We start from the raw sequence: 13,317 nt of genomic DNA, 5'->3' as shown, positions 1-13,317 counted from the left end.
TACGAACCCCCTACTTATCTGCCTCTGTACCCCATGACCTACCAACCTACTTACCTACAGAACATGGATTCAATCTGCAGTATCACAGTTACCCCAAATAAAAAGCCATTCATGCCTTATTTATGGTTAGTTAATGATTAATTTAGTATTCAATTAATCACTGCAGTCCTATTCTGACCCTATTATCTGGATTACAGCAAACAGCTCTAACGTGTGATTTCTTAAAGAAGCAAATAACCCCATCTTTGTACCAGTGTGTACTTCATGGGGCTCCCGTGTGGTCTGCTGTTCTTCCACACCAGATCTAAACTGTTGTCAGCATCGTTTTACTCATTGTCAGGTGCATTTTAGGCTTCAGAGTCTTATCTCTGATGGTTGCCAGTCATCCAGGTCATAGTTCGCTGTAGACAACTGGACTTGTTTGAGCAAAGTTAAAGACATTTCACTTCTCATCTTTCACTTTCACAAATGCAGAAATTCTGCTCCACATATTCCATGTTGTGCACAGAACTGAAGAAACCTCTTCAACTTGATTCACATGAGTCCAGTTGCCTACAGCAAACTTCTGAAGAAAGATCCAGAGTCTTGCTCAACTTCCGCAGGAGGACGATCCAGTTTGCTTGTAGGCATATAAATATGTAAACTCTGCAAAATAGGAATTAACGTTTTATCTTGTGTTCTGAGTTCCACACTTGCCAAGCTCAGTACCAGAAATGAGCCGTTTCCTCAATTTATCTCCCATACTTTCTGGACTTGGCCCAGCCTCACAGCTGACCAGTAGGCTAATCAAACTGGGTTCCATGTTTTTTTTGTCTCTTTGCTTTGTTATGCTCTGCTGCCCTGACTTTGCCTTTGGCAACTTCAAACATCCTCATCACGGGGGGAGGTAGAGGGGCTGCAGACACAGAGGAGGTTACAGAAGGTGCACGTTTGTCCGAGCCTGGCATGTGAAACTTGGGAATACTACGAAAACACTGTAAAGCGTAGAAGGAAGAGAACAGAGGGAGGGGAATATATTCAGTGTAGCCCCGATAATAAACTGCGTCTGGCTGGAAGAGGACCCCGTGCTGAAGACGACCATATGGTCCTGTGATTGCACCGCAGTGGGCACAGACTCATCATAACTGGACAGCTCAAGACTGGAAAAACATATGGAGGTGTAATGATGTGGGAATGTTTTCTTAACACTCTTTAAGCCCTTAATACCAATCAATCACTGTCTGAAGGCCACAGTCTGAGTATTTTTACTGACCATGGTCATTTCTTTACTACAATAGTTTTACATCTTCTAAAGGAGACTAGAAGCAAGATAATGCTCCGTGTCACCAAGCAGATGTTTGCGGAATCTGCACTCGTCACTGCCCACTAACTGTAATTTGTGGCAGGTGATAAAAAAAAAAGCTCCCACACAGACTCCCACAAATTACAGTTTTACAAGACTCAATTGCATTGTCTATACCGTTTCAATGAAAAACATGTTTTCTTTGAAACAGAATTATGTTATTGTATCGCAACTCTTGGCAGATATGGGTCTACATTTATAGTACTCCATTACCATTTAAAAAAAACACATTAATCCAGGATCGCATGTCGTCCACATTACCCTGGTGTTCTAGAGCCCCAAAATGTAGGGCTGTCACTTTATACACGAAATTTGGATATGCGTTCGAACCCTGAGGGGGTTGGAGTTCAAAATGCACAGCCTAGAAGCGCAGAGCGTCTTTCAGAACAGGGGTTTACTTATTCACCTAAAGTTTTGTCATGAAAATGGGGCAACACAAGCAAACTAAACCCTCAGAGAAAACAACCACGGCACCGAAGCATCAGAAAAGTGGCTTGTGGAGGGATTTCAGGTTGTACTACATTGATGAGAAAGTAAGGATCTGTAAATTTGCAGACTCATGTGTTAGCTTAGGTGTTAGCTCCATCCCAAATTAAGCCTCAGAAGAGCCTTCACGTGGGTAGAGCAGATGTGATATCAGAATATTTTCTAAGGAATAGCCATGCCATGTAATAATTTGAACGTGATTTTTGGAAAAAGTGACAACCCTAACACAGAGGTCCACTGGATTCCATATGACAGATTCCGTCATCTGTCCACGATTTTCCAGTCAATGTCAGAAAGACAACAAACAGTAACCAGAGAGAAATTGCAGCGAGACTGATGCAGGCGGCGGTTTAATATGAATGGCAGGAAGTTTCCAACAAACCTCCATTTTATATTTTCTTTATTGCTCTGTTGTGGTCAGAAAATCGGCTGTGACGGCATCATCGGCTCTCTGGCTAAAGAAGATCGCTGCGGCGTTTGTAACGGAGACGGTCGCTCCTGTAAGATCGTGAGAGGAGACTTCAACCACACCAAAGGAATGGGTGAGTGTGTCTGTGCTCAGTACCAGTGCTGGTGATGTGAAAGTGGCTGACATTGGTTTGAACTTGATAAAAATGCTGTCATTATTATATTTGGGCATTAAGTACAGGGGTCTAATTTAAATATTTATATTCTGCTCAAACACTCTCACATACAGCAGATGTGACACAGACTGTTGAGTCATCATTTAACTATGTATACTCCATATACAGCAGCCTTTTGCACTGGTTCCCTGAACTTTGCTCAGGATTATCAGCCAGTTTTGTTTCATTTTAAAGGCTCCGAGCCATTTAATTTGGCCATGATTGATCTGTCCTTGGTGTGTGGTATTGATCTGAGTCTACTGCAGGCAGTTTTGTGTATAGTTCAGCTGTCTTTTAGTAAATTGGCTTGCGGGTGCCTACAGCCAACACTGTCTCCTACAACTGAACTGCATTCTCTCAATAAAGTCGTCTTAGAAACTTATTTTCAGAAACGCAATTATGTTTGTGTCATTTTTTTTTGTTTGACTGAAATGATAAACACGAAAATAACTCCCTGGTCATGGATGTGTTTAGTTTAAGGCATAAAAGGCAGTTGGTAAGGGCAAAGTAACATAAAGTCTTTTCCTCTAGAGATAGACCGGTGAATCATTTGGGCTTAGTAGTCGGGCCAATATTTGCCGTTGTTTAATAATTGGCATTGGCTGATTGTAATTTATTAGTAGGCAAATTATTTGAGTCACTTAAACTTAAGTTGTATATTAATAACTGGTTACTGGAGTTTAAAAAAATTGGCATGATGTTTCAGCAAAAAAACATTGGCATCATTTATCGAAAAATCCACATTAACGTCTGCCAGAGAATTACTCTGACTCTGTATATAACAACGAGCATCCACAATACTGTATTTTTACAAAATGACAACCATCTGTTTTGCTTTTTTCCCCTCTTTTATTTTGCTGGTCCTCGTAGATCACATGATCACTGTATTACCTCACTTACATTCCGGTCACATGACCCTTTTGGCATGCACATCTTTTTCCAGTCTGTGCTTAATGAATCATTAACGTAACGTAACAGCAAATTTTTTTTAACCAATATTGAATATTAGCACCTCATTTTAGCACATTTTACAATTGTCAAAAAAAGCCACTGACACCTGCTAACATCTGTCTTTTATCTGCAGTGGAAATAAATACAATCTGCGTTCACTCCTCGCTCAAAAGATGCACGTTTATGCTTGTATGTGGTCATTTCACCATCTAACATGTAGCTGTGGAGACTACACCTCCTGGTAGGAAATACATGTATGTTCCTTACAAATCGTAATCGGAGAATGCAGTTTAGTTGTGTGGAAGCAAAATTGATAGGATTTAAGGATTAATATGCTTGTTTTTTAACGAGTTATTGAACAAATGGGGGCATTTGGCTCATGATCTCCATCACCATTAACTTGACAAAGGACTGTTGGTTGTACACAAAGAACACATGTCTACTGTATGTACCATGATATACTGCCTCACCAGGAAAAAGCTGTTCTGACTAACTGAAACACGGATTTCATGATCCAGATCCAGAGGAATCTTGATTCTACAAGACACAGAGATTAAATGTCTGTCATTTATCGTGTTAGTTTTTTGAAGTGGTGATTGCATGAGTAACTGACACATTAGTCATATTCGTGGTGTGCTTGCTCTCACTGATAACAGAATCACTTAAAAAACATATATTAGGATTAGGTTTTTGACTTTATGTCACTGTTAGACCGCCTGCTCCAGCTGGAAAATGATGTTCATTCTCCCGCACCAAAGTCCATTGAGAAAGTCAGTATTTTTGGTTCATGGACACATAAGCTGACTGCTTTGTTGCTGCTCCTCTTGGAAATTTGGTGTCACGTTGGACAATCCAAATAATCCCAAAACAAACCCAAAACAACACATTTGAACTTACCGATTGGGGCAGAAGTGGATCAACAAGTGGATCAACTCAACTGTGAGCTGTGATGTCAAATCCAAGGTTTTTTTTTTATGGACTTAGGTGTGGATGAGTCAGCAGTTTTTAAACCAACAAATACCTATTTGTTCTGTTGGAAAAGGCTGTAAAGTTGAAGGAATAAAGTGTCTAACATCATTGTAAGATAGTGTAGCCTTAAGCAGGAATAGATTTTATCAGGTGAGCCTTTAATTTAGTGGCTAACAAGCCATGTTTTTACCGAGAGTGAGCCTGCAGAAGACTACACACACACTTCCAAAAACACAAACTGTTGCTTTAAAACCAAATTCATAGAAATAATGACAACAAATTTTGCAAGTGTGATAAACTGTTACTTTAAAACCAAATTTATAGAAAAAATGACAACACATTTTGCAAGTGTGATTAAAATTAAATGTTGAAGTACTAAGTTCCTTCTTTTGAATAAAACATAACCTGACAGTGGATCGACGGCTCCTGGTTTGGCAGAATATCACCCAGAAACAAAGGAAACGCATGCCCTCATTATCGCCCTCTTTGCTCCCATTAATCCCGAGTCATGTTTTGTGTGACCAGCTGTGGTCATGGATATTATGGTTATATATTGCAGCAGCCAGTGTGACAGAATCTGCTGAATGAATTATCGGCCATTGCCTGCCACCAACTGAGCTAGAGGAGGGGATAATTACTGGAATGACAGCCTGTCAAGTGTATACGTGTGTGTGTGTGTGTGCGTGTGTGTGTGTGTGCACGTGTGTGCGCACAGGCTGGTGTGGTCCACAGAACATGTGACCTCCCCCTCAACTTCCTTGTCTTGTCCTCCAGTCACCACTAGGCAGTGTAAGAGGGTTTCTACCTGTGTGATGACTAAACCCAGAGCTGTCCCCAAGTGTTTCTCATGTAAGATGCATGCACTGTGTGTGCGTGTGTGTGTGTGTGTGTGTGTGTGTATGTGTGTGTGTGTGTGTGTTTCCTGCACTGCCTGGAGTGTTGTTGTTTTTTACTGTAGTTAGATGATGAGTGAAGCAATTAGCCGTGGGCTCCCCTGGGAGGTATAATCTCAATCTCATAGCTTGGTTATTGTTGCGTAACCAGCTGTTTGACCCCGTTACCCCATAACCCAGCCGCGAGGAATTCCTCGCACGCATTCCTTTCATCCAGGCGGTTTCCTTCGCCGCCTGCGGTGGTGGAGCGGGAAGGAAACGGTCGTCTGCAGTAAAACGCCCACCTTCACACTCCCAACATCGCGACACATCTGGTTCTGCTGCGAGTTTAGAGTCTGACACGTGCGTTACTGAATAAAACTCAACTTTTCACATTTGACATTTGCCTCTTAAAGCAACACAATGTTGTTCAGTACAAGGGAATTAAATCGTGACCTCGGAAGCCAAAGAACAATGTTGACTGATGAGGCACCTATTCAATTCAGTTCAGTTCCTTTAGTTCATTTAGATGATTATTTAGTTTCTTCCACAAAAAGAAGACAGTGGTGTAAAAGATATTTTTCCCCTGATGGCATTGACATAAAACAAAAACACCTCAAATCTGCGCAATCTTAGTCAGAAAATATAAAAACAACAGAATTTGGTCGCTCAACTTTAATATAAAACTCCATTTTCACAGGTCAAATAAACCTGGTCAATCCAGTGTTTAATCGGCATTCAACAGTGCATGTTTTTTTATCGGTTTTAACTCCGATCGGCATCATAGGAACGTCAGACCCAGGTGGACATGCACATTTCTAATTTGTCTATTTTTACCCAAGATGCACCATTTCCAGAGCGAAGCCACACACCTTTTTGTCCATGAGCGTCAATGTTTGCCATGATGGTTGGTTATTTAAACTTAGCATGGTACATAATATCATTTATTTAATCATCATACCATCAGATGGGTCACAGAGATATATTTTTGGTTACACCTGTATATAATGCAGTCGATCGTCGAGTTTGTGTATGATCAAAAATGATTTGAAGCCATTATTTACAAAAAACAGAACATTGTGTTGCTTTAAAACCTCAAATGTTGGTCCTCTGAACCCCAGGTGAACCCCAGGTGAGCCCATGGCAGTCTGTGTGTGTGTGTGTGTGTCTAACTGTAGGTGGATGTGTTGGGTGGTGGAGGGTTGACGGGTGCAGTCAGCGGGCTTTCAGGTGTTTGTTCATGGTGGATTACAAGTTTCCCCAAAACACTCGGATGAGATCTGCACAGGTTCAGTTTCAGTCTGGACTCACAAAAGTTTTGTGTCATGAACGTGACGTCCTGAAATGCAAACACTGCGTCTTCATTCACACGTGGAGACAAAAGATCATAGGAGACAAACAAATGCTTCGATGTGGGAAGAATTTATCCTTTGGATCTGATTATACTATCAATAAGTCAAATATTCTTAAATTAAATATTTCTTTTGTTTTGAGCTGATGGGCTAAGCAAATCGTGCTTGGCTGGAATACTTCAGACTGTAATGTGCCATAAAGATTAGAAAGAAAGTTGTCCTTATTACAGGCAAAGAACTTCTGTCCTGTAAGAAATGTGTACTTACTGTACATCCTTTAGTCAATTAGGCTGACTTTAAGAATTTATACCTCGCCGCCAGCAGCTCCATCCCACTTTTGACGACGATTGGCACGTGGTTCACCTACCATCGAGTTTGCATTTCATCCTTGTGGGTTCATGTCACAAAATGTTTGCTGCCGTATCGTCAGTGTTGTCTGTGTTTGGTCAGTCACTGTCAGAGTCGACTGTATCGTCTCACTGTAAGTTACTGTGTGTGTGTGTTTGTGGGTAAGTATGAAGTCACACCGGTGTCTGACACTGTGACCTACTGTGCTGTCAAACCACGCTGGGCATCACTCACTGTGTTCCAGAGCAAAGCAGCTCATTAACACCACATGTAGGATTTATTCAGGCAGTACAGAATGGTAATTGTATTTTAAGAATTAAAAAAAAAAGAAAGATGCTGTCAAGCAACAAATTTGCCAAATCGACATTATAAATCTTGCTAAATGTTAAGGTTTTTCAAATCTGGCAGTTTTGACCATCATTTCACTCAAACATTTTAATATTTCAATAGAGGTAGACTGATTAATCAGTTGGGCCGATTAATCAGGCTGATATTTGCAAATGTTTTAGTCATCAATAGAGGTGTGGATCGTTCAGAATCAGAGATTTTTTTGGAAAAAGACATCGTAAACACAATCAAATCCAAGTAAAATTTGAACTAAACTTGCTTAAGTGTCCCAGGAAATGTGTTTTTGACTGTGCTGTAATGGTGCAGGTCTTAAACTGCATTACAACGTTTAAAAAAAAGATTTTTGGAAGTTTTTAAATAGATTTTAATTCTTTCTTGAACACCTCTAGTCTTCGTCATTGACCAAGTATTACAAATAATGCATTTTTATTTGTCAGAAACTCAATACATCACAACAAATGTAATTCTTTGCGTGATGACGTGTGAATGAAATGCATCTTTGAAATGATTTGGTGTTTATCTGCGTCGCTGACGATGCCTTTTATGGAGATGAAAATGATGGTCAAAGTAACCAAGGGTTCCGACAACTCATTGTTCTTGTTCAGGCTTTGTTTTGAGTCATTGGTCACATTGAGCTGCTTTGTGTGGAAATAATATACAGGTGTGCGGAGAAGGGCTGGTGGCTGGTCATGTGACAGATGCTACAAATATGGATATCCTTAATAAAAGGTGTAAAAATGATGATCAATGTCACTGTAGAGGCATCACTTGCATCAACTTGTTTTTAAAAGATTTATTCAGAACATTTATGACTTTTTTTTTTTTACTCTCTAATGTCTATTTTGGTCTTTCAGTAATAAACAAATGAAGACCTGAAGCTCCAGGTTCCTTTTTACTTAGTATTTATCTCAACGTGATCGATGATTGCGAGGCTTTCTTCACTCAAAGTGATGGTGGACGGGAAAAAGATGTTGTAAATCGACTCCCTCCTTCCATTTATCTCTCGCTCTCTCTCTCATCCCTGCTGAGATGGAGTTCTGGAGAATCCTGGCACAAAGTCGGCTGACGAAAGTGATCAGTCAAGCAGCAGAGGCACAAAGCTACAGACAAAATACCAGAGCCAGATGCTCTGATGAGTGGACTGCCATGAAACTTGTATCTAATTTACACCAAAAATCTGATGATAATGGAGTGTTTAAGTGTGAGTAAACATGCTAACATAATTCATCTCACTTATCTTTACTTATCTAATGGTCCCCGCTGTTTTCTCTTACTCGATGTTACAAATGCACCGTAAATAAAAAAAAAAGAACGACAATGTCATGGAGGTTACAATTTTTTGTCTTCCTTTCAAACTCCGCATATCTGACGAGATAAAGTAGATGCATTACAAATCAGAGGTGGAGCCAAGAAAACCTGCAGAGTCATTGGTTTCTATTCCTGTCCCAGATAAATATCCTGATATTTGCAGGTGATAAATCCTGGAAGAATAAATAATAAACCTTCCTGAGGGTGTTTTACAGTGTAAAAAAAAACTAAAACTATTCCTTTTAAGCCAAGTTATCCTTCACTCCATTACATCACTCTCTCATTTTCAGGATAAGGTTATTAACATTCCAATTTTGTGTTCCCCCCCCCTTGTGAGTAAACAGGATTTGATTAGTTAGGGGTGGAGTGGCTCAGTGGTTAAGACCAGTACACTATGTGCAAAAGACATCAGGGTCGCAAGTTCGACTCCACCCCTGGCTGATTGTACTCAATTCCACTGTAAGTCACGTTTGGATAAAAGCGTCTGGTAAATGACATGTAATGTAGTTAGCAGATTAAAAACTAGGTTTAATTTAAACGCAATCACACCTGAACCATATTTTCAGGTCTCAATTTTTGGTCTCTTTGAGATAATTTCCACACAGTATTAAAGAAATTAGTGAAACGCAATGGATGGACAACAGCTTGAGCAAAAACATTGGTCATGAAACACTAATGAACGAGAAGAGTAGAAAATTGTGTAAAAACCAAAATAGAGCATCTCTGATACCAACACAGACTTCACCAGCTCCTCTCCGGCTCCATTTCCACCCGTGTCTGTTTCTTCTTAACATGATTTCACCTCATGTTTCTGTTTTTTCCCGTCAGGCTACATCGAGGCCGTGGTTATTCCTGCAGGAGCCAGGAGAATCAAAGTTGTGGAGGACAAACCCTCACACAGCTTTCTGGGTAATGACGCATGTTTTCACAGGATGTACCGGTAAACGTGCTCACAAACACAAACACCATGTGTGTTTCTGAGCAACACTACAGTGTCAAAGCAGAACTGTGCAGGCGTTTTTCTAGCCTAATTTAACAACTTAAAATGTCTTGTTGCGGGGAGATTAGGGGCCGTCTCCGCTGCCCCCTATTGTCTGTTTGTAGAAAATCAGCCTTGCAAGATCAGGGCCGCCAACCTCATGGTCCTCAGAATCAGGAGGTCTTGCAAAGTCAGATCTTGCGAGAAATGTCTGCCGTGATGAGCTGGCAAAAAAAAGAAGCAGAGAAAACTGTTGTCGGAGGAAGTGAAGAAGAGGAAACAACAGCTTTACTCCTACTGTTGTGCATTGGAGCCCTGGAAGAAGAGATCTCTATGAAAACTTTCCTGGCTAAATAAAGGAAAAATTGATACAACCCAGCGTGTAAACCACTCACTCTTCTGCGCCAAAGTCCACAAGTGCTGCTGGTCTGGTCTGGTCTACTGCTGCCTCATTTGCTAAGATTGAGTCATGGAGGTGAACTCAGATGAAGGATTTCAAAATAAGAAATCACAAAATGACCCATGTGAACTTGGATCAACAACTCCTGTGTGCTGTGATTTAAAATCACATATTTGTCAATGGACTTTGGTGCGGGAGAGTTTTACCAACGGTTAACGGTTTACCAAGCAACACAGACTTCAGTGTCCAGTATAAAAATAGGCAAGTTAATGTGGCAATCATATTATTAAGATACATTGACTTAAGGAGGTTTAAAATGTATCGTGTGAGACTTTTGTTCAGTGGCTAAAATCCCTGGCTGCAGCCGTGTCGTCAAACATGTATCAAAACCACACTTGTAAAAACCTGGACTCCAGCTTCAACACAACTGTCTGGCTGGAATCCTCAGTCTCTGGTGAAACAAGAGAACTTGAATGTTTTCAAGTAAGCCAGTGACAGAATCGTTATGGTAACCACTGAGACCAGCGGATTCCACCAGACGTGAGCGCATCAAAGAAGCGTCTTGTCCGACTTAACTGTGAGCTTGAATTTATTCATCCACCCTTTTTCCATCCACTGTGTTTTCAGTGATGCACAAAGCAGCTGAATATTTCCATCTGTGTCGCTATGATATTTACATTAACACACTATCAAGTGGAGAAGGTCTCACCTCAGATGCTGTTTCAGCGTTTCTGGCGTCCCCATCAGGGCTTTTTTAGATGCTTTCCTGAAACCCCAGGTCATCATTTATCATGATCCTGGTGGATTGTCCAGTTGCTAATGTTTTTAATGCTTGTCGTTTCATGGACCTCACATACTCAGACGTACTGCTCCTTCTGAGGTTCGATCAGACAACAGAAACACAGTTGTCTTGGATTTAAATCAGATTTGTCCTTGAGACAACTTAATGGAAAGTCCAGCTCCACACACTCCAGAAGAGTGATTCTCTGGACATGTGGTGAGGTAGTCACTTGGCTGGACTTCACAAAAACTACAATCCACTTTCAAGTTTTAGTTCTGCCAGAGCAGTCATTGTTGAGGGAGAGAGTAGCCGAGGAACTAAACAACGCTGACTATTTCAGAAAGAGGATTTACTGTTTGATTTAACCCTTAAAGAGCATTCAGAGTTTATGAAAATAATATATAAAAAGTACGATTTAAAATTTTGCAATATTCTCTTTAAAAGTTTAGGTGGAAAAATTGCGTCCTCGAGTAATAAATGGTACGTTCATTTTATTGCGAGTGTTTTAATGGAATGGAAACTCTGATTGACAGAAATCTATCAACTTTAATCCCTGTCGGCGGGATTTATTGCAGGACTCACTCTGAGCCCAGACCTTCACAGAAAAGCTTCGGTGACATCACTTATCTGTTGGTTGACGAGTCGTAACGTTAGCTCCTCAACTCATTGTTTTAACCTCGTCATCCAACCCTGATGGACCAGAACCGGGTTCGTGTCCAGTAAGTCCAGTTTTATGAATTTGGAAAAGCTAGACCCCATTAGCCGCTAAACACCCATTGGGCACATACCTAACATTAACACTGGAGAGTGTGTTTGACCGATGCTTGGCGCGAGAGACCCCTTTGTCCACCATTGTTGAGAGCATTTGGAAAAAAAATTCTGTTTGGGTAGTTAAAGGAATACTTGTTATCCTGTTAACTATTAGCAAAGATGGCGGACAAACAAAAAAAGAATGAAGATATTTCTCAACTGAGGTTGGGAAGCACAATTTTTCCAAAAATACTACCGCTATTCTAGTAATACAAAGCTAAATGCTAATCGGGGAAGTATTCCTTTAGTATTCCTTAAGTATTTAAGCTGCGGAAATGAATGGGATTTGATTGGCTAGCTCCTTTTTGGTATAATTGCAAACTGTGCTTTGATTGTCCGGTGCTCAAGTTTCAGCAAATCATTAAAACACCCACCCAGTGTGTGACGACACACAAGATCTTCGGTCAAACAGTGGTAAATATACATTTTGTTTTACTATGCTGCTTCACGTTTTGGGCCCACTAAGAGATTCCTGAAAAGAATTCACGGTTCAAATCCACAAATCAGCAGTTCCGTGTTCACACAATAACCTGAGGGCATTATTTTGAATTCCGCGGTCAGGACTTGGTTGTGTTGCTCTATGATGCCGTTAATTCAGTAACAAATGTGTTTGAATCACACAGGATCCAGTATTTTCAGATTGGAATGACTGAATTTCGAAGGTTTTTGGCATTGTCGTGGAGATAATATTTAAGGCTGTCATTGTGAATGAACGTATTATTTCTGACTTCTCGTCCACGCAGCGCTGAAAGACTCCAGCAAGAGATCCATCAACAGCGACTGGAAGATTGAGCTTCCAGGAGAGTTCGAGTTGGCCGGGACCACGGTGCGCTACGTTAGAAGAGGACTGTGGGAGAAGATGTCTGCCAAGGGACCGACGAAGACCCCGTTACACCTCATGGTAAACACATCAGTCATCTTTACTCTTTGATGTTTCATCACTATAAACTCGTCATTGCACTGTGTATTAATTTGTTTGTGTGCCAGCAACAAACGGCACAGTCGGTGCACCGCGTTCACAGTGGCACGGATTCCAGTGCCAGTCCGACCAGTCGTCGTTCACAACTCGACGAGAGTTCATAGGTCAAGGAATTGTCTATCACGGCGACCAAAGTGTTGTAGGTGATGCTCGCGGTTTTGTGCTCAGAAGACTTTAGACTCATTTCCTGGGTGTCACAAAGAGGACAGTATGTACTGGTCTGTAATCGGCCCAGTCAGCATTAGTCTATGAACGACATAACGTCTTGTCAGACTGACTTACAACGACACAACTTATCTGCACACATGGACAAGTAGACAAGTAGGGCAGGGTGATTCATTGAATAATTTAACAAATTATTTGGACTTCATGTTGTTTTTAAGGAAAACCTATTACAGAATCAGATTACTTATCATAATAACAACTAAGCAGCACTTAATGGGCCGTCCCGTGTGGAGTAACATGACTGAACAGCTGATTACATTATTGGGCATAACTGTAAACCACTGGTCTGAAGTGTAATGGAAGCTAATGAATCTCATGTCAGGGATTTATATTTGTGCCATGTGCAGCTTTAAAAATAAAGCTCTTATAGTCACAAGTGGTTTTTTTTATGTGTCCCTTTTCCATAGTTGCTCATTTAAAGGCACAGTACACAGGATTTATCGTTTGATTATTCCAAAAATAACCTTTTCAGTCGCTATGATTCAATACAATTCTTTGTTTGATGTAGACTTGCGCACATCTGTGATCTTTACCGTGATTTATT

General features: G+C 40.7%; 1 protein-coding gene across 2 annotated transcripts in view; it reads left to right on the top strand.

The window, feature by feature from the left end:
* adamts17 (ADAM metallopeptidase with thrombospondin type 1 motif, 17) overlaps positions 1-13,317 on the top strand; it is a 93,015-nt gene that overhangs the window by 61,661 nt on the left and 18,037 nt on the right. Inside the window, exons 15-18 of one of the 2 annotated variants that reach the window (XM_044030532.1) lie at positions 2,250-2,370; positions 5,146-5,220; positions 9,428-9,508; positions 12,313-12,470. In XM_044030532.1, coding sequence (XP_043886467.1) covers positions 2,250-2,370; positions 5,146-5,220; positions 9,428-9,508; positions 12,313-12,470 — 435 coding nt within the window. The remainder of the gene's footprint in view (positions 1-2,249; positions 2,371-5,145; positions 5,221-9,427; positions 9,509-12,312; positions 12,471-13,317) is intronic. The other variant, XM_044030534.1, reaches the window with a different exon arrangement.

The sequence above is a fragment of the Solea senegalensis genome, linkage group LG7 (assembly GCF_019176455.1).
Source record: "Solea senegalensis isolate Sse05_10M linkage group LG7, IFAPA_SoseM_1, whole genome shotgun sequence".
Taxonomy (NCBI): Eukaryota; Metazoa; Chordata; class Actinopteri; order Pleuronectiformes; family Soleidae; genus Solea; species Solea senegalensis.
The sequence above is the reverse complement of the archived record's forward strand: the minus strand, read 5'-3'. Positions and strand labels throughout refer to the sequence as shown.